At 37.6% G+C, this 20125-nt stretch overlaps 1 protein-coding gene across 2 annotated transcripts in view; it reads right to left on the bottom strand.

Moving 5' to 3' along the window:
- The window catches only part of HSD17B12 (hydroxysteroid 17-beta dehydrogenase 12), a 165799-nt gene that overhangs the window by 100055 nt on the left and 45619 nt on the right, over positions 1–20125 (bottom strand). For both annotated transcript variants that reach the window (XM_029207055.1, XM_029207053.1), the window contains exons 2-3: positions 14784–14830; positions 7230–7305 (exon numbers count right to left, since the gene is read on the bottom strand). In XM_029207055.1, the coding sequence (XP_029062888.1) occupies positions 7230–7305; positions 14784–14830 (123 nt within the window). The remainder of the gene's footprint in view (positions 1–7229; positions 7306–14783; positions 14831–20125) is intronic.

The raw sequence follows: 20125 nt of genomic DNA, 5'->3' as shown, positions 1-20125 counted from the left end.
GCCTTGTCTGCAAAACTAATCAGGACAATGGTCACATATTACACAACATGTCTTTACCGAGTTCTTTTACTTTACACGGCAATGTAATTATTTGCATAGGCTCACTAAGAATCTGTCTTTCTCCTTACCAGGATATAATTAGACAAAACAAATTTGTAGCTACCACCATGCCAGAAATGTTTCATTTAATAATAAATCTCACTTAATTAGGCATGACAAGCCCACTAGTAAGGAATTACACTCCCATATGGAGAAACAATGCTTCAGTGATCTGCCAGGAAACTAGCCTGGTACCTGCTCTGTGGCTTGAGGAGTCTCCGTCTTATAGGTAGCACAGAATGTCACTTTCTGGAAGGCCAGGAACATTGAGTGATTATTTGAGGAACTTGGAGTAAGAGGATACTTCTACAGTCATAGGTACTACAGGCAAAATCATCAGAGGCAAACTGAATGATTTTTTGGTTCCTGATGGCTCCTGACCTTGAAATAGGTTAATTCTAAGGGCAATAAAAATATTTCTGGCACTACAGAAAGTGATAAAAAAAATACATATATGACTCTAGAGGCTGCATGAGATTAACTCTAATCCTACTATCATGTGGTTCTAGTTTTTTTTGTTTGTTTGTTTTTAATATTTATTTATTTATTTGGCTGTGCCGGGTCTTAGTTGCAGCACATGGGCTCTTAGTTGTGGCATGCAGGATCTAGTTCCCTGACCAGGGATCGAACCCAGGCCCCCTGCACTGGGAGCACAGAGTCTTAACCACTGGAACACCAGGGGAGTCCCAGTTCTAGTTTTATTAAACACAAAACAAAAAGATCTTTATGTGTTCAATAATACCTCATTGTCCTTATGTAGCTGAAATAAGCTAAATATACAAAGCACCATATTAACAATACCGGTAGTGCATCGGAAAACCATGGAACAAACATGTTTCGTCAAATCCACACCTTAACTGCACAGATATGATCATAGGTAAGGACTGAAAAAGTGAAACTGATACTGTTCACCTTAACCTATTCCTCTGTCGACTACAGACCAATAAGATTTACATTTCTAAAGTTTTGCATTTTAAAGCCATGAAATTTCAGGGCCATCCTAAAGGTTTTCACCCTGACATAAGTCACAAAAAAAAGAAACATCATATTTGTTTTTTTTACGCAAAGACAGAAATGTGTTTTTATAATCCAAGCTGATTAAATTGTATGCAATAAGAATTATTGATTGCCACATAATAATATGAACTATTAATAGCCCCATCTCTATATTCTGTGAACCAACAGGTTGTTCTGAAAGCCAGTCTCCTGTGCATTGTGCTTTACTGCAAGTAAAAACTCAGAGTTCAAAAATTATCCAGGGCTTCCCTGGTCGCGCAGTGGTTGAGAGTCCACCTGCTGATGCAGGGGACACGGGTTCGTGCCCCGGTCCGGGAAGATCCCACATGCCGCGGAGCGGCTGGGCCCGTGAGCCATGGCCGCGGAGCCTGCATGTCCGGAGCCTGTGCTCCGCAATGGGAGAGGCCACAACAGTGAGAGGCCCACGTACAGCAAAAAAAAAAAAAAAAAAAAAAAAAAAATTATCCATGAGTTTTTTTTCCTTGACAAATCAAGATCGATAAAAATACTTAATATATTCATAATACTGGCTAACAATGATAATAAAATAAGCTTATTATATGTGTGATGACTTTCAGTGTGTCACTTTCAGTGACAGGTATCCTTACAAAGAACTGTAATTTCATCTAAGCAATCAATCCTGAGAAAGCAGTTATCCATTGTTGGCGAAACATTTAGTTCCCTATGAAATTGTATATAATCCTTTTAAATTTTTTCTGAAGAACTTTGATGAGTAGACTGTCTTCCACATTCACCAGGAATTACTTCTCAAGGAATTACTTCTTGGGGATAGAATCCCCAAGTTTACATAATGACAGTAGCGAGTTAGAGGGTGAAAGGAGGCCTATTTCTCTCCAGTTGGCACTTAGTTTCTTTTTCAATCTCCGCCTTCCCTCTGAGATAGGGAAGAAAGAGGGATGAGTTTAACCAACTGGAGTGAGTGTAAGAGCTGGACTAGGAGAGACAAGTTAGTCTAGTTAAATGAACTTGTTTGACTTCTGTTTCCTGACTGAACTCTGACTGATACAGAAATTGGTGTCAGGAGTGGAAGCCCAAAATACAGACCTCAAAAGACTTTTATATTGGTTTGATGTGATGCAGTAGCATCACTACTAATCAAATTAACAGTGATTGCTGATTGTAGCAAAGTATCTACTGAAGAAGTGCCTTAAAGGATTTGAGTTTGGGAGAAATGATGACTACAAGGACTTGGAAAAGCAAATCAAAACCACATGGAGATATCACCTCACACCTGTCACAATGGCTATCATAAAAAAAGACACAAATAACAAATGTTGGCAAGGATGTGGAGAAAAGGGAACCCTTCTACACTGTTGGTGGGAATGTAAATTGCTACAGCCACTATGGAGAACAGTATGAAAGTTTCTCAAAAAACTAAAAGACCCAGCAATTCCACTCCTGGGTATATATCAAAAAAAAAAAAAAAAAAAAAAAAAACCAAAAATACTAATTCAAAAAGATCCATGCACCCCAATGTTCATAGCAGCATTATTTACAATTCCCAAGATATGGAAGCAACCTAAGTGTCCACCAATAGATGAATGGATAAAGAAGAGGTGTGTATATATACAATGGAATACTACTCAGCCATAAAAAAAAAATGAAATTTTGCCATTTGCAGCAACGTGCATGGACTTGGAGGGTATTATGCTAAGTGAAGTAAGTCAGATAGAGACAAATACTGTAAGATATCACTTACATATGGAATCTAAAAAATACAACAAATTAGTGAATATAACAAAAAAGAACAAGACTCAGATAAAGAAAACAAACTAGTGGTTATAAGTGGGAAGAGGGAAGAGCGGAGGGGCAATACAGGGGTAGAGCATTTAAGACATACAAACTACTAAGTATAAAATAAACTACAAGGATATATTGTACAACACGAGGAATATAGCCAATATTTTATAATAACTATAAATGCAGTATAACCTTTAAAAACTGTGAATCACTGTATTGTATACCTGTAATATATACTATTGTCTATCAACTATAGTTCAATAAAAAACAAAGACTGTGGTATGTGGCTTCTTCTGAATGCACTGGAGCTCTTATGGAAAGAAAATGACAAGCTTGGGTCTTTAAGCTTTCAAGCTCACATTTATGATCAGGATCCAGAGAACTTCTATGACAGCCCCAATAAAAACTTTCATGTCTTATAGCCACAGAGCTCACCTGGCTAACATCAGATTTAACTGTGCCATCTGCAGAATTACAATGGAAGGTGAATTCCACAGACGCACCACGTTTCACGGATGAAAGCGAAACTGAATGAGAAAGAATGAGACCCTGAAACTGGGGATGAGGATATTTGGGTGGACTCTTCTGAAGCTAAGAATCTGGATACACACACTGCCCCCTCAATGCTACTCTGAGCCTCCCTTGCCAGTGGAAACAGAAATAGCCTGCTCTCCTGTATCTGAAGAGATTAGCTTTCCCTGGCTTGAAAATCCTGTAATAACCTCACCATAAATATTAGGTTGGCCAAAAGTTCATTCAGGTTTTTCCCAAACGAGCTTTTTGGCCAACCCAATATATGGGTAATTTGCTTGCAAGGGAATTCCTCTTCTCCTCAAGACCTAGCTGGACCATCCCTTACCACCACCCGTAACAGGGTTATATACTGACATTCTCTGGGGAACAAGTACAAAGTCTGATCCACGAAGTAATAATTTATACACAAAAATAGCTGTCAAATTTTGCTAATTTTTATTGGTAGAAACCTGGAAAAATCTGTGTGAGAATAGATTCTAAGAGTGTTCGACTAAGGAAAACAAAATATAACACCAGATTGGGCCAATATATTTTATATGAGTCACTTACTAGAGATTTAGGATTTAACGGTTAGCTTATACAGCTAGAAGGGGCTCTAAGAGTTAACATGTTGCTGACTGAAATTTGGACTCCATGATAGCCCACATTTAATAAGATAGGGAGGCCACAACTTCCCATAGCATAATCTAGAGTCAAGGACCCAAATGCATAAGCAAATAGAAATGTTGGAGTGAATCTATCATTATAACTTACACACAATCCCTCTACCACTGTACCCCCAAGACGGCCCAGTAGATAGCTCCTCACTAAGGCTCCAGCTTGTCCATCATACGGGCAAAAGGTCATTAGTCTGGCCATTTCACACTCTGCCAGTCATAAAATTTGCCATGTTGCTACAACATAAGAACTCCCCATTTTCTCTCTCTGGTCCCTTATTTTTTCCTTCATGGTACTTACTACAAACTGCAATTATTTATTTGTCTTTTTTTGGTTTTGCTTATTTTGGTTTTGCTTATTGTTTTTTTTTTTTTTTCCTATTTGTTTTTTCTGTCTCCTCCACTTGCATATATGTTCCATGAGGGCAAGGACAGCATCTACCTTGTTCACTACTGTATCCTAACTGCCTAGCACAGTACCTGGTACACAGGCATTCAAGAAAGATTTGCTGAAGGCATAAACAGAGTTAGTCTGTCTTCACCAACATTAAATTCTGGTCCTTCCTTCTTCTGGAATACATATGTTCAGGAAAACATTATCCTCTCAAAGATGATTTACATCTGAGTTAAAAACTTGTACAAACTTATAAATCTCCTCTGTGTATTTATTTCTTCAGCCTAGAATGGATGACCTGGTCTGCTGATATCACCTCTTCCATTAAATTTGTATTATGCCCAGAAAAGCATTTTTCAAAATGTTCAACAACTAAAAAAAAAAATGTTTTTCCTCATAATAAAGGTCATTTCAGTGCCTTTACCATCTGTTCCTTCATGAAAAATGTTTGAACAGGATCCTGTCTTTCTCCAGAATCACATTTCTGTCCACAGTCATGTGTCACCTCATATCACAAGTTAACCAAATTCTCAAATATCATTAAAGTATATCTTCTGACTCATTGGGCAATTTTTGTACAGGTTGGAGCACTTGCTGTGAGTGTCATGAGGTAGCTTTTCTTGTTTCTGAATCAAATAAGTGGTGGATTAATTCATAGCATAGCATTTCAAAATTCAACGTTCCATTTAATCAAAAGCTTCTATTTTCTGCCTATGAACATTTATTTCTAGCAACTAGTAAGTGCATTCATTAACAGTCAGCTTTACAAACACACACACCCCACACACATACACACAACATTTTTATCACTATAAGAGTTATTATACACATGACTACAAGTAACTAAGAAACAAACAGTACTAAGATCCAGGCAGTATGTTCAGTTCACCTACTACGTAAGTAATAACTACCTCAGGCTCCTTAGTGTCATGGCTTAATTCAAATTCACACCTTAGCAAAACTACAAGATTCTGTACGTCTTGGGCCTTCAGGGTTGGTTTTACATAGTTGAAACCTTGAAAGTTAAAATCCTTAAATGCCCGAGACTTATTGAATATCTCACTTTTGTAAAGATCTGTGCTCTCAACATGGTTAAAAAAAAAAAAGAAAAAAGATTTCACACACGTTATACTAGGAATCTATGAAGATCTGTTTTTCACCTAAAGATAAAGTGCATCAATGTGTAATCTGTCCAACAGGACCAGCTATGGTCTGGGTAGAAATAATAACAAAAATATACATCTCACAAGGATGTTTGAAGGATCAAAGAGGATAATACATGTGAAGGAATAAATCAATAATAACGTACTATATAAATGTTAGTAGCAGGTGGTAGTGTTAATAATAAAATAAGTATGTTGTGCACCTTAAACTGCCATAATGTTATATGTCAATTATATCTCAGTAAAGCAGGGGAAAAAAATAAGAGAAAAATACAGTATATATCCTCTCTCATCTGAATGAATTAGGGCAGTTTGTTGGCTGGCTACATAGAGAAGTCAGTTACAGCAAGGAATCCTAGAAAATGATAAATACACACTGTAACCATTTTATTTTCAATTAAACCATGAATAAGTGTAATTCTTTCACCAATCCTCTGTGTAGGGCCAAGTCCTTATCCGAGTTTAGATCTGCTACCTGGAATTCTAGTCTTTCTTACATAAACCACACTCATAATGCATTATTTATAATTGCAGTTTCAGCTCTCATAAAATGCAGCAAAAACTTCAACACATATGAAACAATCAAAACAAATTTCTTCTTACTTTTTCTAGTTTTCTCCAATATTTTGAATTTTTCTTGTTTACCCCTAACTTGACAGCCAATTTCTTTCTTTCTTTCTTTTTTTTGGCTGCACCATGGGACTTCTGGGATCTTAGTTCCCAGACCAGGGATCAAACGCGGGCCCAGCAGTGAATGTGCTGAGTCCTAACGACTGGACCACCATGGAATTTCTGACAGCCAATTTCTAAAAACACTTGCTTTTCTCAGTTTTTTCAGAGCTTTTAACTTAGTTCTTGTATTCCCCTTTTTAAACTAGTATTGCATCAGTTTACAAAATATTAATAACAAATGCACCCAGCATAAGTAAGTTTGGAAACAAATACAACTGACTGTTCATAAGTAAACCATTTGACCTGTAGGAATAAAAGTAGACAAGCATCATACTGAGAAGCCTACAGGTAACAAATAGTTAGCATACTGGGAACGTGAGTCAGTACATTTTACCAAGGAAATGGACAGCACTGGTTTATCCAGCTGGTTGGTTAACTGAATGTCAGTTGAAAGAGTTTTTGCCATATTATAATTCAGGTTTCAAGCGTAACTAAGAAAAAAGTTCAAATTAGTTTCCCTGTCACATGTATATATGTTACCTTTTGCATTTCTTCCTCAATCATATATGATATACCATTTAAAGACAATGAAGTCAAAGAGTAAAAAAATGCAAGAATATTTAAATGAAACAACAGAAAAGGAATTCAGATATTTAAGGAGAACATGATAAAATGATCAGAGAACTTGACTCCTGACAAAAGAACCTAAAAGAGTCAGTTAAAGACATTTTAAGCAAATTATAATGGTCCTATATTAATTTGAAAAAACTGATGATCCATCTGTGAAACATCCCATTAACAGCATGAAAAAGCAGCTTTCTGAACTATAAATAATTATGTCAATGCTAGATATCTGCTTGAAAACATTAAATTTAGACTAGCTATATTCCTTTTGTGATCATAACGGGAGGGAAGGGTGATGTGAGAACTTACTTATTTCACTGGAAACCTGGTTCAGTTTGTCCTGTGATCTGCTGATAAGGACAATCTTCATTCCACGCTTTGCTAACTAAAACAATAAAAGAGACACCAAACAGTTGAATGACACCTGCGTGTTTCACTTTAAAATGTAAATTATTGATAGATACAGTGTCATTTTAAGAAAATCTGACCATATGGTAATCCAAGTTAAAAAACTAATAAACCCCAGTGCAATGAATGGGCAAAACAAAATGAAGACTTTACAAAAAGATTCCCCAAAGGGTTATCTTTCTCAATCAAGCTAGTATATAAAAGTCATAGGGTTTTAGAAAAAGGAAGACTTTTACTTTTATTTTGGACTTGTCTATACTTAGTTTTTTTAACCATAAGTATCTATTACTTTTTTAATTGAAAAATTAGCTTTAAAAACGTTTTCATTTTAGAGAGGATTCATGAAGACTACAGAACTGGCAAAGAAAACCACAGTTAAAATGTTAGGAATTCCGGGCTTCCCTGGTGGCGCCGTGGTTGAGAGTCCGCCTGCCGATGCAGGGGACACGGGTTCGTGCCCCAGCCCATGAAGATCCCACATGCCGTGGGGCGGCTGGACCTGTGAGCCATGGCCGCTGGGCCTGCGCGTCTGGAGCCTGTGCTCCGCAACGGGAGAGGCCACAAGAGAGAGAGGCCCATGTACCGCAAAAAAAAAAAAAAACAAACAAAAAAGTTAGGAATTCCTAAAAATAGAATCAATTTTAAAATGTTTATTTAAACATTAGACTTTATGGACTACAAAGGCAAACTAAGATAGTTTATTGGATGACTTAAAAAAGAATTTCCTGAGGGGTACCCTCTATGTACCTCCCCAGTGCTGTGTAAGTGCTTCATAGAATGAATGATTTATGGGAACATGGTTTCTACCCCAGAGACCCATAAATATAGTGGCAGAGGAAAAAAACACTGATATACACAGAACTTTTTAGTGAACTACTCCAGACAGTATATAAATGAGAATAAATTAGGTGCTATGAACTATAAGTGATTTAGTGAACTAATTTTCCAGTCCTAAATCCTCAAGCCAACTTTTATTAACAGTAGTACTGCAAATGAGAAGATATGGAAGAACATTTTTTATAAAGATAATTAAGGTTGGTAATAATTTACTAAATTAATCATTTATAAAACATCTAAAGAACCCATGAATATATACTGATAGTTTTTCTAAAAAATTAATGGGGGAGGAAGAACAAGGAAAAGCTGCTTTTTATAGAAAAACAGCATCTAATGTAAACGTAAAAGGACAGATATCATTATCATTAAAAAATTACCGGTTTTCTTCCCTAACTTAGGAAAGGAAATAGCCACCCAAGTCCAGGAAGCACAGGCCCAGGCAGGATAAACCCAAGGAGAAACACACCAAGATACATAGTAATGAAACCGACAAAAATTAAAGACAAAGAAAAATTATTGAAAGCAACAGGGAAAAACGACAAATAACATACAAGGGAACACCCATAAGGTTAAAAGCTGATTTCTCAGCAGAAACTACAAGCCAGAAGGGAGTGGCATGATATACTTAAAGTGATGAAAGGGAAGAACCTACAACCAAGATTACTCTACTTGGCAAGGATCTCATTCACATTCAACAAAGAAATCAAAAGTTTTACAGGAAAGCAAAAGCTAAGAGAATTCAGCACCACCAAACCAGCTCTACAACAAATGCTAAAGGAATTTCTCTAAGTGGGAAACACAAGAGAAGAAAAGGACCTACAAAAACAAACCCATAACAATTAAGAAAATGGTAAAAGGAACATACATTACTGATAATTACCTTAAACGTGAATGGATTAAATGCTCCAACCAAAAGACACAGGCTTGCTGAATGGATACAAAAACAAGACCCATATATATGCTCTCTACAAGAGACCCACTTCAGACCTAGGGACACATACAGACTGAAAGTGAGGGGATGGAAAAAGATATTCCATGTAAATGGAAATCAAAAGAAAGCTAGAGTAGCAATACTCATATCAGATAAAATGGACTTTAAAATAAAGAATGTTACAAGAGACAAGGAAGGACACTACATAATGATCAAGGGATCAATCCAAGAAGATATAACAATTATAAATATATATGCACCCAACAAAGGAGCACCTCAATACATAAGACAACTGCTAACAGCTATAGAAGAGGAAATCGACAGTAACACAATAACAGTGGGGGACTTTTCGACAGTAACACAATAACAGTGGGGGACTTTAACACCTCACTTACACCAGTGGACATATCATCCAGACAGAAAATTAACAAAGACACACAAGCGTTAAATGACACAATAGACCAGACAGATTTAATTGATATTTATAGGACATTCCATCCAAAAACAGCAGATTACACTTTCTTCTCAAGTGCACATGGAACATTCTCCAGGATAGATCACACCTTGGGTCACAAATCAAGCCTCAGTAAATTTAAGAAAATTGAAATCATATCAAGCATCTTTTCTGACCACAACGCTAGGAGATTAGAAATCAATTACAGGGAAAACAACTTAAAAAACACAAACACATGGAGGCTAAACAATACATTACTAAATAGCCAAGAGATCACTGAAGAAAACAAAGAGGAAATCAAAAAATACCTAGAGACAAATTACAAAGAAAATACGATAAACCAAAACCTATGGGATGCAACAAAAGCAGTTCTAAGAGGGAAGTTTATAGCAATACAAGCCTACCTCAAGAATCAAGAAAAATCTCAAATAAACAATCTAACCTTACGCCTAAAGGAACTAGAGAAAGAACAAGCAAAACCCAAAGTTAGTAGAAGGAAAGAAATCATAAAGATCAGAGCAGAAATACATGAAATAGAAACAAAGAAAACAATAGCAAAGCTCAATAAAACTAAAAGCTGGTTCTTTGAGAAGATAAACAAAATTGATAAACTTTTAGCCACACTCATCAAGAAAAAGAGGAAGAGGACTCAAATCAATAAAATTAGAAATGAAAAAGGAGAAGTTACAATGGACACTGCAGAAATACGAAGCATCATAGGAGACTACTACAAGCAACTCTATGCCAATAAAATGGACAACCTGGAAGAAATGGACAAATTCTTAGAAAGGTATAACCTTCCAAGACTGAACCAGGAAGAAATAGAAAATATGGACAGACCAATCACAAGTAATGAAATTGAAACTGTGATTAAAAACCTTCCAACAAACAAAAGCCCAGGACCAGATGGCTTCACAGGTGAATTCTATCAAATATTTAGAGAAAAGCTAATATCCATCCTTCTCAAACTCTTCCAAAAAATTGCAGAGGAAGGAATACTACCAAACTCATTCTATGAGGCCACCATCATCCTGATACCAAAAGCAGACAAAGATACTACAAAAAAAGAAAATTACAGACCAATATCACTGATGAATATAGATGCAAAAATCCTCAACAAAACACTAGCAAACAGAATCCAACAACACATTAAAAGGATCATACACCACGATCAAGTGGGATTTATATACCAGGGATGCAAGGATTCTTCAATATACACAAATCAATGTGATATACCATATTAACAAACTGAAGAATAAAAACCATATGATCATCTCAATAGAAGCAGAAAAAGCTTTTGACAAAATTGAACACCCATTTATGATAAAAACTCTCCAGAAAGTGGGCATAGAGGGAACCTACCTCAACATAATAAAGGCCATATACGACAAACCCACAGCAAACATCATTCTCAATGGTGAAAAGCTGAAAGCATTTCCTCTAAGATCAGGAACAAGACAAGGATGTCCACTCTCGCCACTATTATTCAATATAGTTTTAGAAGTCCTAGCCACGGCAATCAGAGAAGAAAAAGAAATAAAAGAAATACAAATTGTCACTGTTTGCAGATGACATGATACTATACATAGAGAATCTGAACGATGCCACCAGAAAACTACTAGAGCTAATCAATGAATCTGGTAAAGTTGCAGGATACAAAATGAATGCACAGAAATCTCTTGCATTCCTATACACTAATGATGAAAAATCTGAAAGAGAAATTAAGGAAACACTCCCATTTACTACTGCAACAAAAAGTATAAAATACCTAGGAATAAACCTACCTAGGGAGACAAAAGACCTGTATGCAGAAAACTATAAGACACTGATGAAAGAAATTAAAGATGATACCAACAGATGGACAGATATACCATGTTCTTGGATTGGAAGAATCAATACTGTGAAAATGACCATACTACCCAAAGCAATCTACAGATTCAGTGCAATCCCTATCAAATCACCAGTGGCATTTTTTACAGAACTAGAACAAAAAATCATAAATTCTGTATGGAGACACAAAAGACCCCAAATAGCCAAAGCAGTCTTGAGGGACAAAAACAGAGCTGGAGGAATCAGACTCCCTGACTTCAGACTATACTATAAAACTACAGTAATCAAGACAATATGGTACCAGCACAAAAACAAATATAGATCAATGGAACAGGATAGAAAGCCCAGAGACAAACCCATGCACCTATGATCAACTAATCTATGACAAAGGAGGCAAGGATATACAATGGAGAAAAGACAGTCTCTTCAGTAAGTGGTGCTGGGAAAACTGGACAGCTACATGTAAAAGAATGAAATTAGAACACTCCCTGACACCATACACAAAAATAAACCCCAAATGGATTAAAGACCTAAATGTAAGACTGGACACTATAAAACTCTTAGAGGAAAACACAGGAAGAACACTCTTTGACATAAATCACAGCAAGATCTTTTTTGATCCACCTCCTAGAGTAATGGAAATAAAAACAAAAATAAACAAATGGGACCTAATGAAACTTAAAAGCTTTTGCAAAGCAAACTACAAACACAATGAAAAGACAACCCTCAGAATGGGAGGAAATGTTTGCAAATCAATCAACATACAAAGAATTAATCTCCAAAATATACAAAGAGCTCATGCAGCTCAATATTAAAAAAACAAACAACCCAATCCAAAACTGGGCAGAAGACCTAAACAGACATTTCTCCAAAGAAGACATACAGATGGCCAGGAAGCACATGAAAAGCTGCTCAACATCACTAATTATTAGAGAAATGCAAATCAAAACTACAATGAGGTATCACGTCACACCAGTTAGAATGGGCATCATCAGAAAATCTACAAACAACAAATGGTGGAGAGGGTGTGGAGAAAAGGGAACCCTCTTGCACTGTTGGTGGGAATGTAAACTGAAACAGCCACTATGGATAAAAGTATGAAGCTTCCTTAAAAAACTAAAAATAGAATTACCCTATGACCCAGCAATCCCACTACTGGGCATATACCCAGAGAAAACCATAATTCAGAAAGGCACATGCACCCCAATGTTCATTGCAGCACTATTTACAATAGCCAGGTCATGGAAGAAACCTAAATGCCCATCGATAGACGAATGGATAAAGATGATGTGGTACATATATACAATGGAATATTACTCAGCCATAAAAAGGAACGAAATTGGGTCATTTTTAGAGACATGGATGGGTCTAGAGACTGTCATACAGAGTGCAGCAAGTCAGAAAGAGAAAAACAAGTATCGTATATTAACGCATATTATGTGGAACCCAGAAAAGTGGTACAGATGAACGGGTTTGCAGGGCAGAAATAGAGACACAGATGTAGAGAACAAACGTATGGACACCAAGGGCGGGAAGCGGCGGGGCTGGTGGTGGTGGTGTGATGAATTGGGCGATTGGGATTGACATGTATACACTGGTGTGGATAAAACTGATGACTAATAAGAACCTGCTGTATAAAAAATTAAATAAAATTCAAAATTTCAGAAAATTACCGTTTTTAAACCACCCTAGTAACAACTAATTTAGGCAAAAAACAGCAACACATGTTGGGTGGAAGACTGTTGGGAAATGAAATATCCATACAGTCTCTCAAAGTATCATCCCACAGATTCTTTATTAATTACAAAGGGGAAAAGGTACTTTTATAATGGAAAATTATGGTAGACAACATCTTAATAAATGATTTATTTTAACATAATCAATAAAGGAACAAATGGACTTCTTGTGGCTCCTGATAAGATAAACTCAAAAGAATACAGTATCATCTGTGTAGCATTCCTGCTAAAAAATATTTAACTTGAATCTAATCATTAGGAAACAATCAGACAAATCCAAATTGAGAAATCTACAAAACAACTGGCCTAGGTTTTTTTAAAAATGCCACTGTTATAAAAGAAAAAAGAGAAAAAAAGCAGGGGCTAAGGAACTCTCCTAGTCAAGAGATATGACATTAAGAAGCAATGCATGGGGCTTCCCTGGTGGCACAGTGGTTGGCAGTCCACCTGCCAATGCAGGGTACGCAGGTTCATGCCCCGGTCCGGGAAGATCCCACATGCCGCGGAGCAGCTGGGCCGCTGAGCCATGGCCGCTGGGCCTGCGCGTGCGGAGCCTGTGCTCCGCAGCGGGAGAGGCCACAACAGTGAGAGGCCCACGTACCGCAAAAAAAAAAAGAAAGAAAAAGAAAAAAAGCAATGCATAATCCTTAAATGGATTTTGGAACAAAAAAAGAAGCTCTATGAAATACATTAATGGGACAATTGGGAAACTTGTATATGGACTGTATATTGTATAACAGTATTGTGTCAAGTTAAACTTCCTATGTGTGACCACTGTACTGTAGTTACAACGGTGAATATTCTAGTTCTCAGAAGCTTCAAGCTGAAATATTTAGGAGTGAACTGTTACAATGTCTGTAACTCCCAAATAGTCCAGCCAAATTATAATTATAAGTTAAATATAGCAAAATGTTAACAGCTGGCGAATCCTTGTGAAAGGTGTATGGGTGTTCATTGTATACTCTTCCTGAAACTTTTCTGTAGTTTTTATACTCAAAATAAAAAGCTGGGAAAACAAAGGATTTTTTCTTTTAAAAAACCCTTTTTAAAGGACAAATGAGAGATTCAATGGATCTGTCAGGACCTTCCTCACAATCAGGCAATATCAGAGGCTATTGGTGCCTCTGTGGAACTGGAAGGCAGGGAAGCTCTCCTTCACAGGAGAGCTTTGTACAGTGGTCTTCAAACTATCATGGTTTCCCTTCCTTCAATTACATTACAGAGAACTTGAATCTTTTGCCTGTGTCTGTCAGTATCTGTCCATCCATCACAGTCCTTCTTGTGAAAATGATGCCATGGACTTGTTTGGAGATGTAACCACTCTCTAATAATCTGTCTACCTTTTGGAAAATAATCCAAAACAATTAACTTTAAAAACTGAGAACTATCTATAGTTACACAATATAAAATAAAATTACACTAAAATTTTCACAACTCCAACTTTCCAGGATAAAAAGTTTGACACACATTTTGCACAAAAATTTGTTTTAAAGTTGTGTTTAAGCAAACATAGCATTTCTAACAAGATCGAAACAAACTACATCTATTATATAGTGTAACACTATATTTGTGCTTTTAACTTCAAAAATCAAAACTACTGTAAGAGATCATTCTATATCTCTTCTTATATTCTTACACCAAAAAGAAAAGTCTTGAAAATTACCTACCTCTTCTGCATATGATTTTCCAATTCCATCAGTACTACCCGTGACAACTGAGAAAAGAAAAAAGTAACAGTTTAGTTTAAGAATTACAATGTAGAACTGATCACAATTAGGACCCACCAATTAGACACAAGAAGACCTGTGTAATACAGTTGACCCTTGAACAACATGGGTTTGAACTGCAAGGGTCCACCTCTACGCGGATATTTTTTCCAATAAATACATACTACAGTACTACACGATCCAAGGTTGGTTGAATCCACAGATGCAAAACCTCGGATGCAAGATCCAGATACTGAGAGCCAAATGTAAAGTTATACTTGAATTTCCAACTATATGGAGGGTCCATGCCCCTAACCCCCCCATGCTGTTCAACGGTCAATTGTACTTGATGTAAAAGATGGAGCAATTACCAGTGGCTCAAATTTAGGAATGAATACCCATGACAATGGCTAAAATTTAAAAGATTGCAATACCAAGTGTTGACAAGGATGTGGAGCAACTAGAACTCTCATACATTGCTGGTGGCACTGTAAATTGACACAGTCATTTTGGAAAAACAATTTTACATGATGTCCAGAAATAAATGTGTGCCTATCTATGACTTAACAATTTCTAAGAGGTAATAGGCATCATGTTGCCAAAACAATGTCCATGGTAGCTTTATTTACGTATAGTTGGTAAACATGCCCAAATAATAAACTACAAGAGAATGAGTAAGTAAATTATGATATATTAACACAGTACGCAATGAGAAGCCCGCTCACTGCTAAGAAGAGTAGTCCCCGCTCGCCTCAACTAGAGAAAGCCTGCGCACAGCAACAAAGACCCAACACAGCCAAAAATAAATTTAAAAAAAAAATCCTGGATAGCTCAGAATATGCCAGGACTAGAGATTATTAAATTTGCCTAAGGGATATCAAACCTTCCTTTTCCAGATTCTCCAGTTTTTGGAGTTTGTAATGGGTACTGTTAGAGCACCAACCACATCCTCCCTTCCAGCACAGAGGTCTTCAGGCAATCCTGTTGCCAGAAGTGTTATCTGCTGTCAGCTCACAAGTGAGCATCTCCCAGGAACTGCCCTGAGCCAAAGGGAGCTGCCTTGCCCAAGGTTACAGCTCCTCCCCTGGACAGTACTGGTCCACACTAAGATCCAGCTCCCTTAAGCATCACTTAAGCATCTCTGAAGCACCATCCCAGGTTCAGAGCTTCCCGTGGGATCAGGTTTGACTCCTGCATCACAGTTTGACATCTCCCTCTGCCCTACTCGGCTTCCTTTGCTTCCTCACAGGTGCTCTTCCTGAGAGCATCCCCCAAAACACCTCCCACATACACACATCTCACTGTCCAAGTTTATTTCCTGATGAACTACTGACAGCCTACAGTCAAGCTCCTTCTTTTTAAAGTGATTTTATTTATGTCTAATACATAACTTAGTCCAAAAAAGATAACAGTTACAAATTTTTAGGCCAAAAATACCAAGACTGGGGCTTCCCTGGTGGCGCAGTGGTTGAGAGTCCGCCTGCCGATGCAGGGGACACGGGTTCGTGCTCCGGTCCAGGAAGATCCCACATGCCGCGGAGCGGCTGGGCCTGTAAGCCATGGCCGCTGACCCTGCACGTCCGGGGCCTGTGCTCCACAACTGGAGAGGCCACAACAGTGAGAGGCCCACGTACCACAAAAAAACAGGACTTTACCCCTATCCTTCTGCACCTTCCTATTCCATCCCCAGAAGCAACCATTTTCATTGCTTTTAATGGTTTTTCCTTATCTTTACATGTTCTAAATCCTATGTTACACTGTAATTTCCTGATTCATCAATATATTACTTGACTCATTAGGGTTGATGAGAACTTTTACCCCCTTTATATTTTCCCCATCCTTCCAATGAAGTTATATCACAAGATTCTGTCACTTGTCAGTGTTTACCTTATTGTAATACTGCAACTCAATTCTGATATTAACCACCCAGAGTTAGTACAGATCCCACAGGTGAAAGACATGGTCCCCAGCAAAACTGCCCACAATGCAGGCACCAGCCACAAGTTCAGGGGTCCCTAGGCCACCAACACTTGTGACTACTTGGCTACAAAGTTCCCGGTTCCCATAACTCCTCAGGTTCAATAATTCACTAGAATGACTCACAGACCTCAGGATAACTTACAGTTCATGATTACAGCTTTATAATAAAGGATACAAATCAGGACCAACCAAATGAATAAGCCACTTAGGGCAAGGTCAAGGGTGATCCCAAATGCAGAGCTTCCATGCCCTCTCTGAATCAGGGCAGGTCATCCCCCGACCCTCACCCAGCACATCAATGTGTTCACCCACTAGGAAGAATCTACATCAAGTTTCAGGGTCCAGAGTTTTCACTGGGTTTCATTACAAAGGCATGGCTGACTGAACATTTGGTCACAGGACTGAACTCAATCTCCAACCCCCCCCCCCCCGCTTCCCTCCCCAGAGGTTGGAAGGTTAAGTTGGTATCACAAGGCTCAAAGCTCCAATCTTCTAATCACATGGTTGGTGTTTCTGGCAGGACCAGCCCCCATCCTGAAGCTCTGTACAGTCCCAATTTGAGTGATTTCATTAGTATAAACTACCAGAGCCCACCATAAATAACAAAGACACTCCTATCACTTAGGAAATTCCAAGGATCTAGATGCTCCCTCCCAGAAACAAAGGTCAGTCAAATTCTTTATTATACAACAATTACTGTGGCTAGAAAAATATATTATCCACTAGTGAATCAAACAGTATAGTAGAATTACATTCTCTTTCCTAATCAACGTTTTTGTTCTCCTGGAATTAAAATTGCCTTTTTATTGCATTTGCATAGTTTTCTTTTTAAATTTTCCCCCAGTCTCTAACAGCCTCTCGATATAATTTTCCACATGATCAACCCCATCAATTTGTTCCATTACTTTTTTTTTTTTTCCCCTTAAAGATCGCCTTCACAGAGCACTACAGCTTTCATCCTACTCCAACCTGGAATACTCTGTGGCACAGCTATTGTTCTAGAACATAATCTTGGGAATTCCCTTAGACTGTCTCTCCTGGGTTGAAGCTCTTCTTTTCTAGATCTTGTTCTATTCCCTCATTATGCAGCACATCTAGCTTCCCAAGAAAGGACGCATGAAGATACATTTTGTAAACATTTTAAAAGCAAATTTTAGATTTTAAAATAAGTTTTAGACTTACCAAAAAAAAAGTGAAGATAATACAGATACACCAAGATAATCCCTATACACCAAAAAAAAAAAAAAGTGAAGATAATCCCTATACACCAAGCCAGTTTATCCTATTACTAACATCTTACATTAGTATGGTAAATTTGTCACAATTAATGAACCAATTATGATACATTATTATTAACTAAAGTTCATATTTTTTCAGACTGTCTTGTGACTGAGTGTCCTTCTGTTGTAGGATGCCATCCAGAATATCATAGTAAATTTGGTTATCACGTCTCTTCGTGTGACAGTTTGAAGCAAATTTTTTTACATTTTTATATCTTTAAAAATAAAGTCTATTTCTAACTTCACACATAATAGTTTAACTAGTGTGGACAAAGAAGGTCGCCTGCCATATCAGTAAACAACGGATGTTGAGGCCATCAAGCCACAGCCACCCCCAAGTGTGCACCCTGAGGGGGTTCAGGATGGAGAGAAACAGGATACTGGCCTTTTAGGGTGCATATCAAAGGAATGACTTCAATAAACGCAGTCTCTTGCATCTTCCCATACATGGAAAAGTGCTAAATTCATTAACTGGAGAAGTCTGGTTTTCTTTAATTAACAGCAATCTTTTGATTACTTGGTTTTCTTGCGAAAACTCCTATGTAACCCGTCTCCTCCCTTACCTCCCTCAGTGCTATTTAAGAGGCTGTCTCCTGGGCTTGAGTCCTCAGTATGTCCACCAAATAAAATATAATTTTCAACTTTTAGGTTGTGCATTTGTTTTTAAGTCGACACTAGGTATGGAATTCTAAACAGATCACTTTTAACAAAAAATTAAAAACAACTCTCCATTGCACCAGTGTTGTTTAAAAAGAATGTTTCACCATTCTGATTTCAGACAATTTGCAAATGAACTTTTTGGTCACTGGGGCTTTTAGGATTGTTACTTAATCTTTAGGACTCTGTCCTGGTAACAGAGCTTGGGCTGGGTGCTTTTCCATTCATTGGTGCTGATGGGCCTGAAAATCCATGATCTTCCATTCTGGCAATTTTCTTATGTATTAATTCTTTGATAATTTCTTCACATTCTTCTCTAGAATTTCCATTAATCAGAGTTCAGACTGTAAGAGTTTCTCTATGAATGTTACTTTTCTTCTTGTTTACTTTCCTGGAAATTTCTTCAACTTTTATCTTCCAAATGTTCTACTGACTTTTTAAACTTATGTTGTCAATCTTTTAATTTTGAAGAGCTCTTCTGTATTCTGATTGCTCTTTCTCTTTTTAAAGCAGCAGTTTACTCTTATTATAAATCCACTATCTTCTCTTATCTCTGAGGACATTAATTAGACTTTGTTTACATATTTATACTTTCTTCTACTCTTTTATTCTGTTTCCTCTAAGTTCCTTTTGATTGTTTTGGTCTCTCTCATCTTGGAGGCAATAACATGGCAATTAGTGTACACGGGTGGGATGACTATGCTGTGACTCCCACTACAGGGTAATCGATGGGCAAACCAGCTTTTTGATTAGGGAATCCACAAGTCAGTATCTGCATTTTCCCTAGGACCCTTCAGTATCTCTTAAGCATTTCCCAAATTCCAGTCTTCTGGCTGCTGGGTAGTTGGGCAGCTGTTAGTCTGTAGACTTTTCACCTAACCCCCGTTCTCAGTCTCATATCTCACCTCTGCCCTCCTCTGTGCCCAATTTTCTGGAGTCTCAAGCACATCTGGTTCAGTGCCCTTCCCCATCCCTGTCTTTTGAGGTACCTGATAACTTGTAATTCCTGTGCTTTTCTGGGGTGCAGAGCAAACTTGCTTGCTTCCCAATGGTGGACCATCCATGAGCACTCAGGTGTCGGCTCGGTGAGGTAAGTTATCACTCTTCCAACTTCATTTGCTGTGACTGGGGATGAGGGATTTCAGAAGTTCCCTAGTTTCATCAAAATGGTGCTTTCTGTTCCTTATTCTCCTAATTATTAGAGAGGATTTCCAAGAGATAAAAGGCTAGAAATACTGTTACTTGGCTATTTTAAAACTGGAAGTCCCCCAAGGTCCCTCTTAAACATTTTAAAGTAGACTAAGTTGAGAATACATACTAAACACACTTCTCAAAAGATTTAGCTTTATGCTCCCAACAAGAACATTTTTTCCTATCATCTGCTAT

The sequence above is a fragment of the Monodon monoceros genome, unplaced genomic scaffold, assembly GCF_005190385.1.
Source record: "Monodon monoceros isolate NGI ecotype Baffin Bay Population unplaced genomic scaffold, NGI_Narwhal_1 Super_Scaffold_7, whole genome shotgun sequence".
NCBI classification, from domain to species: Eukaryota; Metazoa; Chordata; class Mammalia; order Artiodactyla; family Monodontidae; genus Monodon; species Monodon monoceros.
This window is presented reverse-complemented; position numbering and strand designations above follow the sequence as displayed.